At 41.7% G+C, this 25907-nt stretch overlaps 1 protein-coding gene across 4 annotated transcripts in view; it reads right to left on the reverse strand.

The window, feature by feature from the left end:
- The window catches only part of Adamtsl1 (ADAMTS like 1), an 877745-nt gene that overhangs the window by 108365 nt on the left and 743473 nt on the right, over nucleotides 1-25907 (reverse strand). For all 4 annotated transcript variants that reach the window (XM_076934699.1, XM_076934698.1, XM_076934696.1 and 1 more), the window contains one exon: nucleotides 6976-7186. In XM_076934699.1, coding sequence (XP_076790814.1) covers nucleotides 6976-7186 — 211 coding nt within the window. The remainder of the gene's footprint in view (nucleotides 1-6975; nucleotides 7187-25907) is intronic.

A 25907-nucleotide genomic window follows, 5' to 3' on the forward strand; every position in this document is an offset into this window, starting at 1 on the left:
GGGCTCAAGTAGAGATGCACATCCCTTCTAAATTTCAGGGTTACTTTTGTGACAGCTGTTGTCACTTTAAAGCTATGTCTGATATCCTAATGAGGAACAAACTGCAAAATAAGATTTCCCCCAATCAACAAATTTAAAACCTTTTGTGTTCTTTAGAAGCTTGCCAAAAGGCCATTTATTTTTAGGCAAAATAACTTTAATAATATATTATGATAGAATGGTTGTATTTTTATTACTGGTTTGGTGTGTGTGTGTATGTGTGTGTGTGTGTGTGTGTGTGTGTGTGCACGCGCATGCGCGTGCGCGTGTGCGTGTGTGCAGGATCCAGGAACTTTGTAAAAGGGCTTATAGTAAATGCTTTAGGTTTTGTGAGCCATATGATCATTGTCACAGCCATACAATTCTGTCATTGTAGAACAAAATCAGTGACAAAAAATATGTAAAAAGGATAGGTGGGTCTGTGTTCCAATAAAACTTTATTTACAAAAAGGGCAGGAGGTTGGATTTAGCTGGTGGGCTGCAGTTTGTCATCTCTTGCTTTTAAAACTATGATATTCAGACTTTTAGAAGTAATAAAATAAATCAGGAAAAAATTTTAAATCTAAAATTGGCTCAGAATTTTTAACTTAAATTAACTATGTAAGGGTGTCCCTACTATCTATCTATCTATCTATCTATCTATCTATCTATCTATCTGAAAATGGCATTGGGAGTGGGAGATAATAAGGGGCTATGAAGAAATTGGGGAGGAAAATGGGAGGTACATATGATCATATTTAATTATATACATGTGTGAAATTCTCAAAATACATAAAAAGGCTAAACATCAACTATTAGAATTGTAAATAGCAGAAACTAGAAAGGACACTCAGAACAAATTTATCTTCATTGAAAAGCTACCATAGTGCCTTTAATTGAAAATATTTTCTTTTATACTTGTATTTCAACAATTTATCATACAGCTCTTATAATGAAAAGAGTTTTTTCCCGGTTGCAAATATCTCTGTTCTATTTAAAAGTGTGCATATTTTCCTGAAGCACAGATTTGTAAGAGAATAGTATGACACAAAAAGATAATCTGGACCCACATTAGGGGGTTCTCAAATAGAAAGTGTGCTTGAAATCACAAAGTCAGCTTTCCACAAAATAAGCAAACTGAGGTTTGTCTCCTACAACTCAGCTGAGGAATGACAGGGCAAAATTCAGGAAATAAAATTAAGTAACTCTGTTATGCTGAGAAAGAGATGCAAACTCAACTGCTACTACAAGTGTTCTTATAGCTCGTAAGTCACAGGAGGCATAGTAACAGACTCCTTCCTTTCCTGACAGTGCATCTAAATTTCTTTACTAAATTTACAATTTCTGAGACAGCTATGTTTGCCTGCCACCCATGAGCTCCCACTCTTCTCAGATGTCTTTGCTCCTACCTACATGAATGCTATGTAATAAGAGAGATCTAGATCCTTTGGACCCCTGAAATATTAGGTAACTTTCTAACATAACTGCCATCTTTAATTTCCACCAGAGATTAGTCTAATGATGATTTGGTATTTATAAAAATAAAATCCCACCTTCTGGTCTGGGCCCAGGAACTGAGCAGATCCAAGACTCTAACCCCGGCAGTATCTTAGAAAGCAGACAGCAAGGCCCGCCCCAAACAGGGAGTAACTGGGACCCACAAGGACCCAGGAAGTCACTCCTGGCCCGGACAACTGGTTTCTTCCGGTCTGGGCCAGAGCACTGAGCAGATCTTGGGTGACAGCTCTGCCCCCAATCTCTAAGAACCCAGAGGAAATGGGGCTCCCAGAGCTCTAATCTGGGCAGCATCCTGTCTGTGCTTGAGCACTGAGCAGATTCTGGGCCCAAGCGCTTACCCCAGTAGTTACACCCACCCAACAAAGTTCTGATACAACTAAGATAATAGAAAAGACAGGCTCCAGTCAGGGACAGGGCAGGTAGCACTAAGGAGATACAGATGGCAAAAGGCAAGCACAAGAACATAAGCATCAGTAACCCAGGGTACTTGGCATCATTAGGACCTAGTTCTCCCACACTAGAAAGTCCTGAATTCCCCATATCACCAGGAAAGCAAGATTCAGATTTAAAATCACTTCTAATGATGATGATAGAGGACTTTAAGAAGGACATAAATAACACTCTCAAATAATTTGAGAATAACACAAGTAGACAGGTAGAAGCCCTTAAAGAGGAAACACAAAAATCCCTTAAAGAATTACAAGAGAACACAACCAAACAGGTTGAACAAAGGAATTGAACAAAACCATCTAGGACATAAAAATGGAAGTAGAAACAATCAAGAAATCACAAAGGGAAACTACACTGGAGATAGAAAACCTAGGAAAGAAATCAGGAGTCATAGACACAAGCATTACCAACAGAATACAAGAGATAGAAGAGAGAATCTCAGGTGCAGAAGATACCATAGAAAATATCAACACAACTGTTAAAGAAAATACAAAATGCAAAAAGTTCTTAACACAAAATATCCAGGAAATCCAGGACACAATGAGGAGACCAAACCTAAGGATAATAGGTATAGATGAGAGTGAAGATTCCCAACTTAAAGGGCCAATAAATATCTTCAACAAAATTATAGAAGAAAACTTCCCTAATCTAAAGAAAGAGATGCCCATAAACATACAAGAAGCCTATAGAACACCAAATAGACTAGACCAGAAAAGAAATACCTCCCATCACATAATAATCAAAACACCAAGTGCACAAAACAAAGAAAAAATATTAAATGCAGTAAGGGAGAAAGGCCAAGTAAGATATAAAGGCAGACCTATCAGAATTACACCAGACTTCTCACCAGAGATTATAAAAGCTAGAAGATGCTGGACAGATGTCATACAGACCCTAAGAGAACACAAATGCCAGCCCAGGCTACTATACCCAGCAAAACTCAAAACTCATAACTCAAAACCCAGCAATTACCATAGATGGAGAAATCAAGATATTCCATGGCAAAACCAAATTTACACAATATCTTTCCACAAACCCAGCATTACAAAGGATATTAGCAGGAAAGCTTCAATACAAGGAGGGAAATTATACCCTATAAAGAGCAAGAAAGTAACCCTCTTCCAACAAATCCAAAAAAAGATAGCCACACAAAGATAACTTCACCTCTAATAACAAAAATAACAGGAGACAACAATCAGTGTTCCTTAATATCTCTTAACATCAATGGACTCAGTTCCTCAATTAAAAGACATAGGCTAATGGACTGGATACATAAATGGGACCCAGCAATTTACTGCATACAGGAAACCCGCCTCAGTGACAAAGACAGACTCTACCTTAGAGTAAAAGGCTAGAAAACAATTTTTCAAGCAAATGGTCCTAAGAAACAAGCTGGAGTAGCCATTGTAAAATCTCCAGCCTGAGTACACAGAGGGGGGGACTCATGGCTCCACCTGTATAGGTAGTTGAGGGTGGCCTTGCCAGGCATCAGTGGAAGTGGACAGCCTTGGTACCTGAAAGTTTGTATTCCCTAGTGTTGGGGAATTGCAAGAGCTTGGAGGTGGGAATCAGAGGATGGTGGGAGAACACCCTCATAGTAATTGGAGGAGGAAAGATGGGGTAAGGGGTTAGGCATCAGTGGAAGTGGAGGGCCTAGGTGCCCGAAAGTTTAGTTTCCCTGATGTTGGGAAATTTGAGAGCAGGAAGGCAAAAATGGGAGGATGGTGGGAGCACATCCTCATAGAAACTCCCAGAATTATATGGATTAGACATGACAGAGGCAGGCCGCCAGAAGACTAGATTCCAAAATTCAAACAAACAATTATCTTGATACTAAAATTTGGTTTGAGAATTGTATATTGCAGAATACAGAGCCTTGGTGTATCTACTCATCAGGCAAGCTGAGCAGACCTGCTCGAACCTCTGATGTCCTGGAATTACAGCTGGATGCAGTGAAGACATAGTGTCAGAGGCTTATCAATTTACTCTTCCCCCAACCCCTCTTCTAATATCTCAACGCCCATAATCAGGTTGAAGAAGTTAATGAAGAGTTGGCGCCACTATGCCCTGGGCTTGGGGACTGAGGTGGTTAATATTGGGCTGTCTTTCTAGGGAAAAGTAGTGGTTTTGGTGGAACAGGGAGGATTAGCTAGGATTTATTGCATAGCCATAACTTACTGGTAGAAATATATATAATTGTTATTAAGATGAAGTTATAATTTCTTAAATGGTACAAAATTTACTTTGATTTCAAATGTAAGGTTTTCATTGGTACGAGCTTCTTATTAATATAAAAGTGAGATGAATATTGTTACTATCATAGACATTGCATCTGTATAACACATTTAGGAATACAAGGCTTAGACCCAGTTTTTCTTTAACTTTTTAAACTTATTTCAGATGGTTAGCCTGTGAGTTAAGGGTCTATAGCAAATTCATGGCTTTGAGTTTATTGTTAGGGTGTTTTCTATATTTTCTTTAGAAATGGCTGAGAGGAGTTAACTGACAACAGTCCAGATTGCCTTACATAAATAGTTGGTTTTCAAAACATCAGAAACCCACAGAATTGATGTTACAAACATTTCTGTATTAATGTTCATTTTGATTAGAGATCTGTTTGCTCCTGACAGCTTCCTGTCTTGGATTCTAAGAAGAAATTGAGCATCTTTCTTGTTACTCCAGTTGTGGTGAGTCAGCCACTAGGCAAGAATTGCCTCTTTCCATCTACAGACAAATCACTGTCCAGAAAAGGACACACTTGCAGAATAGTCAACTGATTATATCTGCCAAGACAGAGTAATCAGCCCTTAATAATTCTGCATCACTAGGTCTGTCAGATGATCCTGGGCCAGAAGCTGAAGATCAGATGCTCCAACCTTCTGTAGTATAGGGGCTGTCCAGGTGTTCAGCGGTCTCTATAAATTGGCTATATTTTAGAAGCTATGCTTTGTGCTTCCCATTTCAGTTAACTCAGTCATTCTGAATTTCTGATGGGGGTGAAAACTTATAGTCTCATAGCCAATCCTTGCTATTTACTTTGAGAGAAAACATTTGAGAGGATGGTTTTCACCTGACATTCATTCTAAAGCCAAGAAAAAAAAAAAGCCAGGCTCAGAACTAAGTCTTTTATTTAGGAGAGATGACAGAGGTTCTACTTAGTCAACAAAATGATGGACTGGGTATTAGGTCTATCTTGCACCTTACTGACATAAATTGGTATAGTTATGCTCTAACTGTATTTTGAGAGAAAAGTGTTATTTTAACAGGAAGGGTGATATGTAGGAGGAGCTAAGGTGGGAGGAGTAAGGAGAGGAGGAGAGAAGGAGAGAAGGAGCTAGGTGATGAGAGAGAAAGAGAGAGGGGGGCCAGACATGGAGGCAGATGTTCACATGTCTCTGCCAGTCAAAGATAGTTGATATATCTAGGTTGGGTATTAGGTTACACTTCTGATTGATATTGAGCATTACCAAATTTATAAAGCCATTGGTTAACATTTAAAAAACTGTATAAAAGCAAAAAGGAGAAGGGGGTATGGGATAGGGGTTTTCTAGGGAGGGGAAATGGGGAAAGGGGATGGCATCTGAAATGTAAATAAAATATCCAATAAAAAAAGAAAAAAAAGAAAATCCCTAGGATCAAATCCTCAAAATTTTCTTGAGAATTTTCAAAATTGAATTATTAATTAGATATTCAATCTCAAACATTTAGATTGATGAGGAGACTCACATTGATCAAGAATGATGTGTTATGCACCTTACATAAGAAACTTCATCTAGCCACCTCATGCAATTTATAGAAGGTAAAGGCAGCATTTGCCCTGGGCTGAGAGTCCTGTCTCCTGCAGACAGGGTCCACCATGACACAGAAGTGCTCTGAACTGCTCAGCTGTCACTGTCTGGTAGCCAAATGGAGTTTAGAGAAAGAACAGAAAGATAATTTCATGGCCTACTGCCCTTGGAATGACAATGGGAGAAGACAGCGAAGAGGAAACACCTCTTCATCTTTATAGCCCCTCATTCTGTCCTGTGAGTCCAAGCTTCCCACAAAAGCTAACAAAAACAGGTAAGTTCTCGTGAGTCAGATCACTAAGAACTAGGTAGGATTTTTCTTGGTAAAGTAAAACAAAGTTTCTTGGAATTGGAACATCTCTAAATTGCAACTATTTCAAGTGTGTCTTTGCTGTTTCCTCTGTAAAAGAATAGACTGACCCTGAGAGTTAATGAAGAATTTGCACACTTGCCTTGCCTAGGAAGTGCAATCTCCTTGTGTCTGGAGCACACTGGCAGCCTTTGGGTGCCATAATTATACCTCCCAAAGAAGAGAAGGAACCTGCTGTTGCTAGTACATGGAAAGACAGATGCACAGAAGAACCAGCAAGCATCTGAAAACTCTGCATGTGTGTTTGTGAGACCTGTAGTGAAGTAGACTTGGCCATCCCTGGACAGTGAGGTCAGATGTGAATACATGTTGTAAGAGCACACTGAATACCATGCATTACTGTGGGAAATACCCAAACTGCTGTTGATTCTCAATTCTACTGTATTTCAGTCGCATCCTATTTTTTAATAAACTTTGTATCTATTTAAGTGTATTTGCTATTGTTTTCAAGGTGCAGACAAAGTTTATATTTGTAATGCCAGCATTCCTCTTTCCCATTTCCATCTGTCACTCCTTCATTAAACTGCTGAGTCATTCAAAAAAGAAAAAGAAAATATTTTCTTGCTTGGTAATAATTTAGGGTGACTATGCTCAGGTAAACAGATGGACAGTGTCAGCGTATGCTTTTGGAGAACACTGGGCTATGTTGTGGTTGAAAGAACATGGTGTTTACAGAGAACAGGTCTAGGTCAGAGGAAGGTTGAAGAAGAGCTAAGAAGTGAGGGATAGTAGAACTTGGGTGTTCATTTAAGCTATTCTGAGAACGTGTCCTTTTGTCTTGAGTCATTGCTACCAACAACAACTACAGTTGGAAGTAACTTTGAGACTCACCAGCTGCCATTGTGCAGGGTACCAGGTTGGGGGGCAATTGAAGCGGTTGCAAGCTTGCACTGTGCTAGGTTTGGGGTGATGGCACAGTTCATCAGCCAGGACAACCACCTCGTTCATCTCTCTGGAGAGTAGGTGGGAGCAGACAACATCTCTGGTTTGCAGGCCAACCCCACAGGTGAGGCTGCATGGACTCCACTTGCCAATTTCCCACCTGAGAAGAAATAAGACAAGAAAGAGCCTAATTAAGTTTCCGTACAGACATTTCCCAGGCAATCAAAATCCTTCACTGGGAGTCAGAGAGTTTCTCCAAGATGATTAGTTAGGACTTGATGGTCTTAAGCTTGAAACCCAACCATCCCCTTCATGCTTAGAGTTCATTCAGAATAAAGCAAAGAAATTGATAGAACAGCCAGTGCTTATTCACAAAATCACTACTAAAATGATTTTTATAACTGTGTCTATTTTGATGAACATACCAACCTCATCAAAACAGGTGGTGGCATGCTAGATGAAGAGTAAGTGTACATACAGGATTTAGGGATCATAGTTTCAACAGTGGATAGAAAGGCTAGAAGTAGCTACTCTGCTCATTTCTGTAGCCACCCATTATGTGTAAGATGGCAACATTTGTGCTTCTTATTCTTTGGCTTCAAAGTGAAAGGTCATTGGCTCCAACTTCCTTTAAGCTTCCATCACAGCACAAAAATGTCTCTGTCTTCTGTATAAATATCATCACTGCCTGGGGCTGGATAATGTAACAGAAGCAGAGGCTGCAAAACAGATCAGTCTTTTTGAAGGGAAGTACGAGGAGTCAGTGGCTCATTAGCTGGACGTAGAAGTTAAATGCACAGATGAGCTGAGTGCATGAATGGCCATTTCTACCCAGCCATGCCTTGAGATGCACATTTACAGTGAGCTAAGGGCCTATAAAAACAACCAACCCCCACTGCATTTTCTCATCAGTCAGTCCTCAAGATTCAAACAGTCAGGACAAAGTTCAGTTGCCTGGAGTCTGACTCAGAAGAGTTCTCTAATGGCCAGTTTTAGGTCTACTGTTCACAGTTTGAGACACAAAGGTTGTATAAATGGTTGCCAGCCCTGGAAAGCACAGTGGGCCATCCTTCAGTAGCTTCTCTGCCTAGGTGTTTTAGTAAGCCCAGAAGATTGTTTCAAAACTCTTTAGCCTTAATGATTTTCATCAGATTGAGTAGAAACTCCCATTTTTTTTTCTTGCTATTCTAACCTCCCACCATCTACTTCCCTTCCTCCTGTTTACAATGATCAGTAAATACAATCAACTCCTTTGCTATTTCCATTTGCCTCTCCTGGCCCTCTATTACCATCTTTACGTAAACTGAACCCAGGTCTAGGAAAACGTTTCTGTTTGAAAATGCCCTGATTTCCATTGCGTATGCACTCATGCCCACTCCAGGCATGACTCATTATTCTTCTCATCTGGATGACAGCTTCTCTACCTTTCACATCACAGGGTCTATCACCTCAGGTAGAGCTTCTGTCATGGAATCCAGTGGAATCCAGTGCTCTATCTATGCAGTTCATGGAGATAGCTACTAGATTCCAGATGATTTGGCAGAAGGAAGGAGTCTGCCATTTTAGAGGGCATGTACACCTATCTTATTTAGTTACCCATGGAAAAAGTAGGTCTCATTGATTTCCCTCACTTGATAGTTAAAGAAATTTGAGAACTGAAATGGTTGAAGTCCCCTAGTACTTATGATTAAGTAGTGAGTCCAGGATTCAGACCTACTTGCTGTATCTGACAACTAAGCCTTTGTACTTCCTATTGTATGTAATGTCTTCAGGAAATATCTCATAAATTGTCTAAGCCATTCACCAGATTTTAAATGGATAGAAGAGGATGGCTGAACACATTTCTTATAGATTTTTCTGTGAATGTCTATATTCTGTTTATTTATGAATCTCTAGCACCATCAAGTCCAATCTCTAAAATTTGTGGCTTGATGTGGGGAGTGATTAGCTCATGCATGGGTGTGGGTTCTTGAATCTTGTTGGGCAGCGTTGTTTCCAAGTGTCTGCCACAGCTCAGTCGGCTGGAACTGTAGCTCAGCATGGCAGTGCAGGAATTTGACTGAGTTGGTTCCTTGTGCAGCACTGGGTGGACACTTAGTGGGACCTCGCCTGGGGTGGGGAGTTCTCACTCAGTTTGAGGTTCCGTGGGGGGGAGGGGGGAAGGAAGCAGGGCTCTCGAGTGGGGATCCCCGGGCCAGGAGGCAGCCAGGCACTGACTGGTCTCAAGCTCTTGGACTCCCAGACACAGCTGGAAGCCTCAAAAGAGTTAAGACTGGGGATGTGTGAGCACGTGACCGACCCAAGCATGAGGGGGAGAGGGAGAGCTCTGGCAGCACCCTGTGGGAAAGGGATTCTTTGGTTACTCTGTTGGCTTGGAATGGCTTGGCTAGCTTGCTTGATTGAAATGGTGGTTCCCATGGCTAAATGCAGAGAAGCTCAGGTTTGTTCACAGGTTTGAGGCCTGTGGCTAGCCAAGAACCAAGCTATCCTTTCATGGCCCCATAGCTTGAGGTAAGTGAGTATGTACATCCTTTATCACCCTTTCCTTCAAATTGGATTCTCAAGTGAGGGTTGGAGTTAGGGGCTCTCTTCCATGAGTAGAACAGAATGGAAGTGATACCATACGACTTTAGGGGCTAGATCATCAGGGATGTAATTTTCACTTCTCTGGCTGATGATTTACTTGTGCTGAGGAAGAAAGGTGCCAAGTCATGAGCTTAGTCTTGAGGAAAGATCCTGCAGCTGCACAACCACAGCATTCTGACGTAACCAGCACATCTACTTGATGCTGTTCTGTGACAAGCACCTTATAAGCACAGGACCCAGACCCAGGCCAGCTTCAGTAGATCTCAGCCCCAGGCACTGAGCGATAGTCACCTTTCCAGGATACTACAAAATTGCTTACTCAAGTAGGCAATCAGAGACCAAATATTTAGTCTTGGAAGCTTCTCTATTGGGGGTGCATTTGTTAGGCAGCAAAAGATAATTATATAAAAGTATCCATTCCTCCCCATTGTAACCTATTCATTCAGAGGACACACACAAAAAAGAACATTCATAGAAACACCATACATAATAGCCCCAGACTGGGAAACACTTCAGCAGGTAAGTAAATAAAAACTTATAATATTGTCACAAAACATCGAAAATGGACTTTGGCAACCAGCAACAACACTGTTGTATCTCATAAACATGAATGTGAGTGACTGAGGCTGCAAGCACAAAGCATTGTACTGTTTTGTTTACAGGTCAGGAAGATAGTTATTGGTGATGGGTAGAAAGCAGAAGAGTGTGTGAGGTCTTCTGGGTGATGTAGTCATCTCGGTGCTGGACCTTACCCTACTTTCTGAACAGGTCCACTGGGCCAAGCTGCATGCTTGGGATTGTGCATGTTTTCCTGTGTATATTCAGAAAGGTGCCTTCCCCCCCCCCCCTCCTTTTCATCATCAAGTGAAATGCTTAAGTATGGGCATAAAGCAAAACCCACACTTTGTAGTCTCATAAAGCAGTTGCCTCTGTAGTCAATGCTGTCCCAAGGTTAAAGCTTGTCAGGGCCAGGCTTTGGACCCTCATCCCCTGCTTTTGCTTCACTCCTGGCAGAAACTCAGCAACTAGGTCCTTGAAGCAGAGGCCTTTTGGCAGCTATAAGGCCAGTTGAATACTGTCAGGAAAACTCTGCCTACCCTAATAAAGTATATTATACATTCTCCAGGAAGGAGGTCAGCAGAAGCTATCTGTGTAGTAAGCACTTGGCTCATTCTGGGTCAGAAATATTTTAATCAACTTTGGCCAAAAAAGGGAGGAAACAGACAGTCTCCTCTGCTTCTCTACACAGAGGCTGCAACTGTAGGCTGCAGATCCGGCAAGCTGCTGATAACCCCGGGCCTTATGCTTTTGACCATTTCCAAGAGAGGGGCTCCTCCAGTGGAAGCCAGCTGGGTACAAGATTAGTCATGGCTGACAGTGTGGGGATACTGCTAGACCTTCCTTGGGGTACTGGGTCTAGCCTGGCATAAGCCCAGTGTTGAGGAGGTCAGAGCTGTGCTCTGGACATATGAGCTTCTTCTACCCTCTTCTTTGGTGAATTTGCTCATCTGTTCATCTCCATTTACAATGTCACTTTTTCCACTGAGTAAAATTCTCCATCCATATGGTCTCTTAATACTTTCTTCTTTGGAGATTCAAAATACTTACAATAATATCGCCACCACAACTCAACTCTTGTCTTGTCTTGAATAGAGAGCATTAGGCTGTGTCTAACTTGTCTTGCCAGTTGTTGTATGTGGGATTGCATCCCTTCAAAAGATATATTGGAATTATAACCCAAAACATCACAGAGTATGATGTTACATGGAAAAAGCTCATGGCAGATGTAATTACTTTGGATGGCTCATACTAGATGCATTAGTTACTTCTCTCATCAACATCACTAAATACCTGAGAGGATCAGATTAAGGGAGGGGAGGTTTATTTTGGCTGTTTCATGGGACAGAGTTCATTTTGGCTTTTGGTGGGGAAGATGTGCTGCAGTTTATGACACTGTGATCTTACAGCTGGGGATGTCTTTCATCTTAGCTGCAGACCAGAGGCAGAGAGCTGAGACCAGAAGTAAGGTTGGACTATATAATCTTCAAGGCACACCCCTAGTGGCTTTATGTCTGGGAAGTTCTACAACCTTCCAAAATAACACCACTCACTGGGGACCTCCCAAGCTTGTATGGAGTATTTCACAGTTAAATTTGGGGTACAGCAGTTTCTTGCTAGGTATCAGCCTTTCTTGGAGGGAAATTTCTTTAGTACATGGGCTATAAAATGCACGAAGGTGGGGGATGGCAAGGAAGGAAGAAGCAGGATATTTTAAGACAGGATGTTTACAGATAGGAGAACTGCTCAGCTTAATCTCCAGCAAGGAAGCTCCTTAAGACAGGAAGTAAACAACTTAAAACAGCTTTACAAAGTCCCTGAAGCTAAGTAGATTCACTATGCCCCTCTCTCCATAAGCATATATAAGCAGTAAGAAGTTCCAAGAGTTACTCTCAGGCAAGGTAAGTTGCAAAGAAGACTCTTAAACAAACCTGGATGGCAGGAAAAAGCAGAGACCAGCTGAACTGCCTGGAAGAAAAGGAGTGGCTGAGGGGTGTGGAAGTTTAGACCAACGAGTCACATGGAAAGGCCATTTTCCAACTTGTTGAGCTGTCCGCAGGCTGTGCAGTGGGCTCTAGGTTTCTAGCTTTTGCATGACATCACCCATGCTGGGGTGGGCTTACCAAATGCAGCTATCTGAGTTATTTTTGTTCCTATAAATAGCCTGTTCCTACAAGCTTCCCCCAACCCCACCCTTATCGAGAAAACTCACCTGCTTGCTTGGAGAAAACCCCAGGATAATGCCATTACTCCTCTGTCTCCAAGTTTCAGGCAACCTACTCAAGAGTGCTGGCCCAGGGGCTGGTTTTTGGCCATGTATGGGCATAATCCCAGCTCCTAGCTGACGAATGACTCCATCATTCCTTGCCTAAGTTCTAGAAAACCCCCTTGCTTTACTAACCTCTACCTGTGTGATCAGTGAGAGCTGCCTCCTAATAAACCTGCCTTTATCTACTTTTAATCTGGTCTAATCTGGTCTATATCTGTGTCACTGAGGGAGAGAAAATGCCTATGAAGAGGAACACATGCAGAGGATTAAGTGTCATGGGAGAGGTAAGGAAAGGAATGACAAAGCTGCAAGAAAACAGTGCCGGAAACTGCCAGCAAACTCCAGGATCTAGACATGTCAGGAAGTCTGGCACCTTTGTTTACACTTGAGTTTAGCTTCCAAACTGAGACAATGCATTTCTGCCTCTTTAATCCTCTTAATTTGTCATATTTTGTCACCATAACTCTAAGAAACCAAACTCCTGTAACCTCAGCACCTAGCATGTTACCTAGAACAAAGCAGGTGCCCAGGGAGTATGTGGTGACTCCGTGGAGGTAAGTGGCCAGTGTGCAGCGTGCATCTCCAGATCATTCGCTTGCAGTGGTGTCATCTTAGCAGCCTGCTTCCACTGTTTGCTGCAAAGCCGATGCCACATGTTTCTTCAGTGGGGTGACTCTTGGTGATAAAACCGGGACCAAACTGCTATCTCTTTGATAGACTGAATCCCACTTCATGTAAATATTTATATATTTTATTGTAGTGTTTTGGCCTACCAGAGTGGCATTTGTGATAACACTCTCTTCTTCCTGCAAAATAACAGAAGTGCTATGCAACGTATATCTTAGCCATTCTAACACAAGCAATTCTGAATTCTGAAACACCTCTGCACCAGTGATTCTGGCTGGAGAAGCTTGGCCTTGTGTAAGAAGAGTGGTAAGGCTGGCAGCTCTGCTTTCTTTCAGCTTCTAGGCTTTAAGTGTTTAGCTTATGGTTGGGCCCTTGGTCAACATGTCAGAAAGACTCCAGTTTCCCCAGAGTTCTTTTGCTACATTTCTTCCCTTTGAGCCCTTTGTCCTATACACTACTATCCCCTTTGTCAAAATCTACTCGCAGGAAAGGCTGTGTGGATGGAAATAGTGTAGGGAATTCTCCACACCTGCCCAGCTCCAGAATAATTGACTCCTAACCAAGGACAGGCAGAGGGTGGAGGGCTGCCCTTCATCCCAGTCACTGGAGTTCTCTTCCTTCTCCCTCCGACAGCATCATGTGTACCTGGGGTGACTTGTCATTGGAACTCCACAGTACACAGTAGACTTGGCTTCCAGGTCTCCTCGGGTATCACTGGATCAAAGTCCAGCCTCCTGACTAGTCCTGTCATACTGCTGAGATCTGTTCAGCTCTAGGTCTTGGGATGGGAAAACACTTTTAAACCATAAACCACAAGCCATAACATGACAGCAGTCTTGCATGTATCTCACGTGATCAGCAGTAACAACAGTCACTAATGACTGAACTGCCCTATCATAAGCCTCAGCGTGTGCAAATGTTTTATGTGCACCACTCCTTTGATCATCTTTACAGCCCTGTGAGACAGGCATGGTTACTGTCTATATTAGAGCAGGAATCTAGGCCTGGAGAAGTTGAGTGAAGGGTTCTACATACATATATGTCAATGACACCTATTTCATATCCAAGGCACCATGATTTGGACTCAGGCCATGAAAAATGGAGCTGCTCTCTATCAGAGGGTAGCACAGTGGATTTGCAATTCTAGCTCTGTTTTTTCCAGGCTTCTGTCACTGAGATCCCAGCAGGACCCAAGGGCTGAGTATCAGCATATATATATATATATATATATATATATTTTTTTTTTTTTTCACATGCTTATATATATGACTCTAGGAGAAGATGATTGAAGTTTCCCGTCTTACAGAGTGAGCTAAGTGAGGCTCTGAGGCACTAAGCAAAAGAGATTCAGGATTCAAACTCAGGTAGCCTGGCTCTTGCGTACTTCGTTATTAAACCACGCTTTCTCTGAAGGCAGGATAAAGAACACAGTAGAACAAAGCGGCTTTGAGTGTCCAGGGCCAGGATCCCTTGTGCTCAGAGTTTAAGAAAATGACAAATGGCAGAGTGACAGCTCTATTTCTTAGTAATACAAATAAACACACCGACACCACCCATGTCTTGCACACATTGCAGTTGGCATTCCAGTGAAGTGGCCATTGGCAGACAAGTGGGCAAAGGTAGAGCACAGTCTCCTGGAGAGACTCAGTTGGCTTTTGCAATGTGCCCTTTGGAGCTAAGTGGACACTGAAGCCCGTGGTGGCTGACTGTTACTAGCAGCTTTGTTTGTATTCGCTATTAAACAAAAAATACTTTTTGCATTCCTTTGAATAGGGCTCACTGTGAGAGGTGCCAAATCGCTTTCCCTACTCTTTCTGAGAAGGTACTGACCTTTGCTTCCCTGCAACTCAGGGAATAAAGGCATACAGAGCCTCCCTGCTTTGACCTATTACATTATAAGAAGCCTCTCCTATCTTAATCTCTATGGAAAAGTAGGCTTGAAGCTTTATCTAATAATTTAAGATGTGGTTCTAGTTTGAATAAAAAAAGAGAGTAAATGGGCCTGATGGAGTGTGGTGTCTTAATCTAGAAAGATTAAGGTAGGAGAGTCAGGTGATGATGTCTGGGACCCTTCTATTTAGTTTCTTGGGTGATTATTAGTCACTTCAAATTTATTTTCACATCTCCCAGTACCTAATCTACCTATTGCCCCCAGCTCCCACAATGCCAGTTTTAATGAAAATCTGGTCAAGTATGTCCTCTAATTCAAAATTTCCTTTGGGAAGAGACAATTACAGAAGGGGGAAACATGTTTACCATCTGTCAAGAGATTAATATTCAAAATACATAAAGAACTAAAAGATATTAAACCCCCAAAGAACTATTAATCAAAGCAATAAGTGGGCCAATCAATAGACGAAGAAGTAAAAATGGCCAAAAAATACTCAAAAATATTCAATATCTTTATCCATATAAAGAAGTGAAAATCAAAACTGTTGGTTCAGATGCTCTGAAATTCCACTTTTGGGCAACCCTGACATAGATGTAGTCTAGGAGGAATATCTTCTGGTGCAAAGCAAGGCCACAAGGGCAGGGAAGTGCTAGAGGAAGAACTCAGACAAGGGGACAAAAATACTGTTTACTTGAGCTCTGTTGTCAATGAGATCTCTAGTAGCTGGATAAACTATACATGGTAGGAAAAATCAAAATTGTTCAGTCTTCCCATGTCCCTGTAACATCCATGGCTGGATGCAGCAAACCAAACCAAACCACAACACAACACAACACAACAAAACTATACTGTGATTCCATTTCACCCAAGTCAGAATGGCTATGCTCAAGAAAACAAATAAAAATAGACCCTAATGAGGAGGTAGGATTTAGGGTGGTGGTGGTAGTCAGTACACTGCTGATGGCAACGTAAATTAGCATAGCCATGGGGGCTCTTCCAAACAAACAAACAAACAAACAAACAAACATGACCCGGCTTTATCATCCCTGCGAACGTAGATCTGAAGGGATCAGAATTAGCATACACCAGACACTTGCACACTCACATTTATTATAGCACTGATAATAGCCAAGTTGTGAAATCAGTTTAGGTACCATCCCCAGATAGATGGGTAAGGAAAATGGAGAATTGTTCAGATCTAAAGAAGAAAACATGATGTCATTTTCAGAGAAATGGATGGAGCTATAGATCATCATATTATCAAAATGTGCCAGAAAAGAGAGAAAGAGCGCTATGTTTTTTTTCTTATATGAATGATAGCAATTTTAAAAGAAGTAAGACATAAAAGTAGACTCATGAGTATTTGGGTAGAGAAAGGGAACCAGTAGACAAAGGGACAAGAGAAGATAATGTATTTGGGAATATGATATGGTCAAAGTGCAAGACATACATGTTTGAAAATGTCATAATGAAACGTACAAGCAAAGGTACCATGCACATATGCTAATAAAAACATCTGAAAAGCAAAACAGGAATTCAGAACAGGAGCTATCAGGAGGAGAAGGAGACAAGGAAGAAGGGAAAAGTGATCAAAAGAGGGTTCAGGTGGTGGTAACTGTGATCAAAGTGCATTAGGTATATATAAAAACAGCATAATGAGAATCATTATTTGACACAATTAAGATGTTAATTATAAAAACCCTCTGAAGTCAGATCTGAGCTGACAGTGGGACAAGCAGCTAGCATAGCCAGGGATTAGTTTTGGTAGAGGGTGGAGGGCTTCACAGCCTAGAGCTGAACATCCTGAGTGGCTTTTCCTCCCTACCCTTTTCTTCCCCTTTGTAAGGATGTACTTTATCATTTGGTGAGAAGTGGCTCATTGGTAAGCCACCCAGTTCATCACTGGGCCAGCGCAGCTGGAAGTCAAACATTCAGAGAAGACTGAACACATAAACACAGATATCTGAAAAGTATTGTGAGCCAGGTTTCTTATTGTCTGTGAGGGAAGGACAAAACCAGAATAGTCCTTGAAGAACTGGGTTGGGTTCAAAAGCAGTGTGAACTGTGTGTATGTATGTATGTGTGTGTGTGTGTGTGTGTGTGTGTGTGTGAGTGTATGTCTGTGACTGTGTGTATGCACATGTGTATGGGCTTATGCATATGCATGTGTGTATATGCCCCATTGAGATTCCTGTATCCACCTGTCCAGTGCTGATATCACAACTGCATGCTGGCATTTATGTCAGTGCTGATGATCTGACTTCAGGTTCTCATGCTCGCTCTGTCAGGCTCTTTATCAACTCAGTCACCTCTTTAGTCCCCTACTCACTGCTGTTAATAAACAGACACAATGGGCATGTGCAAACACACATAGATGCACAAACTGCTTTCTAGCTCTATTCACTGACAGCCCTAGAAGTGATGACATCTCAGCGGCATCAAACAATCTGGGTGCCTAGACCTCAAGATCTCTTTAGTAGAGACTCTAGTTCTATTCTCTAACAAAACAGTCACTTCCTATAGAGTTGGCTCACTCCAGAGCAGGGCTAGGAAAAAAAATAGTGAGCTTGGGATACCTTGTTCTACCAGGCAACTGGGAAGTACTCCAGAATGATGGGGCTTATGTCAGAAGGACACAGAAACCAGCTAGAACTCGTCCCATTGGCCATGACTGGGACAACTTGATAATAATGGATATTAATGGTTAATAATGGAACTTAACCTTCAGGGTAGCCATATTGAGAGGTGGGGTCATTTGGGGGGGCATTTATGTCACAAGATGTCTGTCTTCACCAATGGACAAATGCCAACAGGAAAGGGCATGGCAGTGGAACTTCATCCCTTTCTTTACTCTCCAGCCGCCTTCCATATGAAGACACAGCACTCCCCATGTGTTCAGGAGCTCGCTTTAAACAGCAGCCCTCCCAACATGCCAGTGTCTTGATCTTGGAGTTTCCACCATCCAGAAGAGTGAGGAATTTCCTTTCTTTATAAATAACCCAGTGTGCTATTCTGTTTTATCAGCACAAGCAGATGAAGACATTTCCCATGAAATACTTGTTATTTACTATTAATAAACACAACAAGCCTTTTTAAAAACCTGAAGCTTTGTTAAAAATGGAAGTTATAAAAACCATCAGTTTGGCTCCATGTCCCCCATATTTCAAGCTTCAAGTCTTTGGCTAGCCTCTGAGGTGCTTTGCAAAGTGATTTGAAATGCCTTTCTGGGTTAGGCTCCCGTTGATAAGGCTCGGCTTTACTTGAGCTTCTAGTGACAAACTGCAATGATGTCCAGCCTCTCAAGTCAGCTCCTGACCCCTCCTTCTGATCTGTTTTTACTGTTCTCTGTCCCTGATGGGCAGGGCTGGCCCTTCTTCCTCAGTGTGCTTCTCTTCTCATAGTGGGGTTCACCTACTTTGGTTTCACATCTATTTCATCATTGTTATTTGTTTCTTGGACTCTTATCCTAGACTGCACACCAGAGCCACCAGGACCCTTATGCATCTCAGCGTCTTTGGGAACTAGAGTAGTGCCGGATGCTCAGGGAGGCTCGTGTCACATTGGCCTTGGGCTCTGGCAGCAGATTATTCACAGATGACTCGTGTTCTGCTACTCGTTAGAAAATCTTGGGAAAGTTATTTAGCAATTTTCCACAATTAGAATAGAAATAACAGAAATCATGGTTTCACAGGGTTGTTACAAGGTTTAAGTGAGAACTTCTGGGTAAGGACCCAAGGCTGGGGCCTGAGGCAGATAAACACAAGATAGCAGAAAGTGTTCTTGTTGTGTGCCAATGTGTGAGGACAGTGCTGAGGACATCGTAAATCAACAGTTTATAAGGTTTCCTGGGACATGTGAGAGAAGGGAGACATGGTTTTGGTGATGGGTACTGAGAGAAAGGGCATTGGTTAAGTCTGACTTAACATCCTTTGCTGCCTAGCACTGCGACAGTACCTCAGTGGGAATTGGGCTTACCCAGGATGCTGAGCAGAACTGCAAGGTAGCAGGAACACAGTGATGACTAAGACTATGGAGGTGCAGAAGATGTGGTATATGCTCATTACATCAAACGTAAGCAAGCAGGTGTTAGCATCCATGTGCATGTGTGGGCGTGTGTGTGTGTGTGTGTGTGTGTGTAGGCCAGAGGGCAGTCTCAGGTGTCTTTCTTAAGGAACCATTCACTTTTTTGTGGGGGGAGGGTATTTTACTGGCCTGGAACTTGCCAAGTAGGGTTGCCAAGTTAGGTAGCTGGACAGCAAGCCTCATGGATCTGCCTCTCTGTTCCCTCTGCATGGGATTAGAAGTATGTAGCACCATGCCATCCTCATTTTCCATGTGTTCTGGGGATTGTAGATAGGTCCTCATGCCCTAAAAACAAGGTCTTTATCAACTGACATCTTTCCTCAGTCTGGCTTCTTCATTTTGTAGATAAGCAAACTGACATTCAGAGAAATAAGCAGTTTCCTCAGAACTGGGAAGCAAACTCAGGCTACCCCTTTTATTCTGCTGTGTCTTGAAGGACCAGAGGAGTGCATCGTTGAGGGTTACAGAAAGAGAGACAGAGAGGAGAGGAGATGCCATTTCACATGGCAACAGCAGATAGTTGGGCTACCTATCACCCACGACCAGTGCACTTTAGAGAGCCCCTTAAGGGGGACTAGAAGAAACAGAAAAGATCAAAAGAGGTGGCAGACATTAGAGTGTAAAACCATGCTGGAAGGCCAAAACTTAACCAGAAGCATATATGATAAACAACATCAGGAAAATCAGGGCTCGCTGTAAAACTGTAATTGCTATAGCTCAGGAAGCAGGAGATAGAGCCATGCTTCTCTTGGAAGTCTTCCTGGTTGGCATGAGGTTTTGGCTCCATAAAAATAGTTGTAGCCAAGATTACCAAACACCTGAGGTGGCAAAGCACTGACTTATATGAGAGCTGTGTGGCCAACACGAGTTTCACCATGCCAACTGCCTCACCATCTTAGCCATGTCTCAAAAGAAAATAAACAAACCAAAGTTATCACCATTAAGAAGGATACTTGCTAAGCTTTGTTTGAAACTCTTAAGAAATTAGTTATTTTAATTTTATGTTTATGTGTGAACATATGTATGCATACAATGTGCATATGTGAGCCTATGGAGGTCAACAGAGAGGTCCGATTCTCTGGGACTAAAGTTATAGACAATTGTGACCTGCCATGTAGGTGCTGGGGATGGAATCTGTCCTCTGCAAGAGCCTAAGTGCTTTTAACCACTGAAGCATCTCTCCAGCTCCTATGATTGACATTTTTTTTTAAGGTACTAAATAGCTCTTAAGATTAAGTCATGCTTGTAGCACATTTATTTACTATCAACTATTAACTCATAATATGCCTCTTTCATAGAGCAGGTTAAAGGCAGAATAGCACCAAGACTTGTGACAACTGTGCAAAGTATCAGTGCTTTCTCTCATCTCTACACTCTTCTGTGACAACAGCCACTGTCCCAAACACCCACATGCCTGCTCACTGCCATACAGTCTGATTTAATTAGAACATCTAAGCTCTGGATTAGCATTGTATTTTACACTGTTTTGTAGGTTTTCATATGTTAAAAATGAGATAGAATTATTTTTATTTACCCACAAGAGAAATGAAATCTCATTATCCTCTAGCCAGTGGATGAGCCTGCAGGATACTAGATTAGGTGAAATAATTTAAGCACAGGAAGGTAATTACTTCATGTTCTAATGTACATACAGAAGCCAAATAAACTGATCACATGAAAAGACAGTGTAGTGAACTGTTACCAGAGGTGAGGAGGATGTGGGAAAAAGAGAGACATAGAGAAGAGGGAGGCTAATGGGCAGAGTGTGCAGTACATAGGACCAAGTTTCATTGTTGTGCAGCACAGCAAAATATCCATAGTCCATAGCAATTGATTGACTCTCAGAATTCCTATAAAGAGGATTTCTGCATGTTCTCATCATGAGGAAACAGTAACTGAAGTGATGTTATGATCTCAGTTGCTTGGTATGATCTGCCTGATCAGGTACACTGTGCTTGTGAATAGAATCTTATGTTGAGCTTCACAAGTACATATGTGCAATTATGAAATGACAATTAGAAATAAAAGTGAGAATTCCTGCCAGCTGTGGTAACTCAGATCTGAGTTTCCCAGGAGCCTAGTGGTGTAGACATAGAATTCCTTTGATTCTCAGGAGTTTGATATTTTGGTTAGCTTGACTAGAATTCTAGGTGGAAATTTCTTATTCCAGGTTTCCAGAGTTGCTTTCTTGTGGTCAAAGACATAGAATAGATTTGTGGGATCACCAACATGGCATTATTTGTTGTTTTATGCAACATTTTTGTTTTTATTTCTGTTTTTCCTTTTCTTAATTTCACCTTACTTGACGAGTATTTGTACACTAAACTCCCATAGTGAAACCTCTTCTTTTTTTCTAGAATGATCTCCTCCAAGTAAGTGAGCTTCTACTGGGCTCAGTCACTTCCCAACACACACCTTTGCTTTTTCACCTTTGAACATTTGTTTCCAACATTCCCTGCCTATAACAGTTTTCCTGTTCCTACCTGCAGGTCTGATTCAAGCCCTTCCCTCTCTGTGTTGATTTACATTGCTGTTCTGAGCTAAGTGCCAGGCCACTTTATGATCCAGTTTGTTCATTTCTTCCTTACTGATCATTCCAAGTAGAGCACAACGCTCTCGAGATTTGGAATGCAGGCTTTAGAGGGAAGGAAATGATTTGGCTCCATCGAGTCAAGACTGACATCTCTAGACATGCAGTGATTTAGAGGTGGTATTTCTCATGGAGACTCTAAAAACCTAAGTACTACATTCCTCTCATGGGTTGAATTGTGTGTAACCCCCATGTGTATTGAAAAACCCAACCCCTAGCATGATTCACCAGAGTGTGATCTGGTTTTGCAGGAATGATTTTAAATGAGGTCAATAGGTCGGACTTGAATTTAAAATGAATGGTCTTAAAAGATTAAAGATTAAGTTGGGTATGAAGACATACTTGAACAGAAAAGAATATGGCCACACATAAGAAGATGAAACTGCTATAAGTCCTCAAGATCCAGGAAAAGATAACCAGATGCCCTCCCTACAGCTTCTGGGAGGACATCCTTCACATCTTCACCTCAGACTTCTGGCTGAAGATGTGAATTGTTACTAGAGATCATTACCTAATTGGTGTATTCAGTTATGGTTGGCCCAACAAATCAATAGGGTCTCTGGAATTAGTTCTCATGAGCAGTGTTAAATTTACCTACGGCACCTGGACACTTACTTACACTTGTAAGTTTTCTAAGTGGAATGCTTGTGTCAGCACTTTGTGTCAGGGTTCAGGGATTTGGTGTTGTCATCTGTAACAAAACTGTGCCTCCTTTTTCATCACAGTATATGTTCCAGCATTGTGGGACTTTAATAATCTCAACCAACTCAGCCAGTCACATGTGCAGTGTGTTTGCAACTGTGTGGTCATTGCTCGAAGCCTAGGGTTACATATTTCAAGTGTTAGGTTGAGTAATTGCAACACAGATACTTAATGGCTTTGAGAGACCATTATAAAGACATTGGGGTATATGTGATAGGTGCTATACATTTACTTTTTCATTTCAGTAGTATCTATTGAGTGCCTTTTGTAGGCTAGCCTCCATGTAAAGGGTCAGAATAGTCAATAGAACCAATAGGTTCCCAGTCTAGAATATGAAACCAGTAAGCATGAGAGCACAGAATATAGGTTTAGGCATCAAGAGAGACAATCCCTGGAAGAGCTATCTGAGGTCAGTGAGTGGTGTGGCAAATCTTGACATGTCATGGTAGCCAGTCAAAGATGCAAGCAAAAAGAAGTGCAGGCAGAATGAGGTGCAAGAAAGAAGGGGGCATTTAGAGAACAGGGAAGTTTAACTCCCATCTCAGGGGGCTGGAAAATGTATTGAATAGAAAGTTTCCTACATCCCTGGAAAATTCTGGCTCTTATTTATCATTGTCTTCAATGGTGTACCTGTGAGTATATAAGAGGGGTTAGAAAGCAAAGGCCCTTTGGGTCACCAAATCTTTCATGACAAGGATGACTTGAGATCACTGTATCACAAACTCACGGCCAGTGAGATACTCCCGGATAGGATATATGTAATCGAGAGCTGAAATGACCAGGGTCTTTTTGTCCTGGGTGTCTCAAAAGATGTTAGCTTCTATATGGTTCCAACAGGACCACGGGGACAAGATGGCATGGTGATTCATGTAGCTCTTTCACCTGGACTTATCAGCCCATAAACCTATTTATGTGGCCTGGATGTAATTTTTCTTAGACACATCTTCTTATCTCTGTCTCAGAGTTTGATACACAAAGGCTCAGAAGCAGCCAGATGTTGATGTAGGGGGCAATTAATTCACTCAGAGCTGAGATGCACACAATACATACATAGAAGTTAGACACAGAGACATATACACATGGAGACATTGTCATACACAGACAAGACATAGACACACAGATGTTAGACACAAATATATCATATACTCAGAGACATTCACATAAAGACAGACACACATAGAAACATACGTATAGACAGACATATGCACACTTTGATGTTACCCTTGGACACACCTGCATCTACATGCATGCACGCATGCACGCACGCACGCACACACATACACACACACACACACGCACGCACACGCACGCACACACACACATGCACACACATGCACACACATGCACGCACACACACGCGCACGCACACACATGCACACACACACACGCACGCACGCACGCACGCACGCACGCACGCACACACACACTTCTGGAGGACAGGATGTTGCTATTCTCATTGACATTCTGTTTGCTCACAGAGGCACCTGCTCTCTCTAGACATGTAGTTTGTTTACTTGGGGATGAAGGAAATGGCTTTCACAAATATTTTTATGTTTGCTGCACGCAAAAAGATACCTAAAATTTTTTCCAGTTAGGTTCAAAGCCCTCTTTATATGAAATATGTTTTACTTGTAGACATTTTCTTATCTCAGGACAGTTTATGGGACTGTATCTGTCTAAAGGCTGGGCAAATAGAAACCTCAAATTAGGATTCATATTAGCTTATTAAATCCCTCATTTGTTTTTGGTTTTACATGATGCTATTTCACCCTGACATTATTACTGCTAGGACTATTAGCACTGAAACACTATTTTTAAACACACTTGGAATCAGATAGAACCATCAAAGCAGCCTAATCTTGTTCACCAAGGAAGAGGCTCATGAGCATGATGTCAGCACACTGCACTGGCTCAATTACTGGATCACAATATGCCAGTCCTGGACTCTGCTTCCATTTGTGGTTTATGATGTTGGACATGTTACTCTGTTTGAATGTCAACTTGTTTACTGCAGAATCAGGATGACAATAATTACCATGCTAGCTTCCAGTATCTACTAGGTACTGCTGAAAGAGTATCACGTGTCTTAACTCATTTGTTCTTTATGGCCTTTGGTATAGCTATGTGCTATTTCACATTGGGGCAATTGAAGTATCTTAAAAAGATCACACCGTTAGTAAGGATGCAAGAACTAGCCCTATATTTGGTCTAGAGTTTTAACCTGAGTTCTTCTCTTACCAACCTCTTGCTTGTTCAGGGAATAGAAGCAAAGCAGATGAAGGCAGCTGCCATTGTTATTCTTGTGATCATTGTTGCTATAACATTTTTTTAATGCACAAGACAAAGTAATAGGTCTTTTTGAGGTTCCATTTTGCTTATTCTTAGAATTATAACATTTAAAGTAACTATTTAATTTTGCTTTTTAAGTGTTTGGGTTCATGCAACCCAATATTCCCCAGATCACAGGGAATATTACATGCTTTCCCAGCTAGGAAACCAGGGAGAGTTGGACACTCTGAGAGCTGAATTCTGAATAACAGTGGAACTTATATGGCCTGGAGAAAAACCATGGAGAATGCTTTACTCTATGCAAGATGGAGGTCAAGTGAGTTTTATTTATAACACATTAATAAGAAAACGATCCCAAATTCTGTGAATGCGGTCAGTTTCAAATTTCCTTTTTTTTTTTTTCATTTCTCATTTTACTAATTATCCTCTACTCCCCATTCCAAACAGTCATGAGCCATTGCTGATATAGACTACGGATGCTCTGGGGTGTGAAAATCTGTACCGGAGGCATCAGGTCTCCACGTAGCTCCACATATTATACTCAATGGCCACTGTTGAAGACTGAGCCACAGAGAATGAGTAGCTAGAGGCTCAAAAAAAAAAAAAAAAAAAAAAAAAAAAAAAAGTTTCCCACACATTAGTTAATGAGCCTTTGAACCTACCCTAAGGTGGGTGCTACTTATCATTACCTTGTGGATAAGGAAGTGAGCACATGAGAGGCTACCCGACAGAACCAGGGCTTGAGCGGAGGATGTGGCTCTCGGACGGCACTCTGACTCACCACAGCAGCTTCTGAATCTATTTATGACCAGTGCCTAGGTCAAAGTTGGGCGTTGTTTTCAGACTTTCAGTTTGATAGAGCAGCCACTGTCTACCTGGGCAAGTCACTTAATGCCTCTCTTTCCTCTCAGATAAAATTTGAGAATTGGACCAAGTTACACTCTGAGAGTTTGTAACCCAAGGCTCCGAGGGAGACTCATCAGTCAAAAACTCTAGACAAGATTATTGCCTAAACTTCTTGCAGATTTCTAATTTCTTAGAGAAACAGAAACAGTAAAAAGTGAAAGCCTGTCACTGTTTACTATCCAAGTGATGGGGTAGGTAAGAATTAAATAACTGCTAAATTCTTTTTTTTTTGTTTGTTTGTTTTTTTTTTTTTTTTTTTTTCGAGACAGGGTTTCTCTGTGTAGTCCTGGCTGTCCTGGAACTCACTCTGTAGACCAGGCTGACCTCGAACTCAGAAATCCGCCTGCCTCTGCCTCCCAAGTGCTGGGATTAAAGGCGTG

This window comes from Arvicanthis niloticus, chromosome 5, assembly GCF_011762505.2.
Source record: "Arvicanthis niloticus isolate mArvNil1 chromosome 5, mArvNil1.pat.X, whole genome shotgun sequence".
Lineage (NCBI taxonomy): Eukaryota > Metazoa > Chordata > Mammalia > Rodentia > Muridae > Arvicanthis > Arvicanthis niloticus.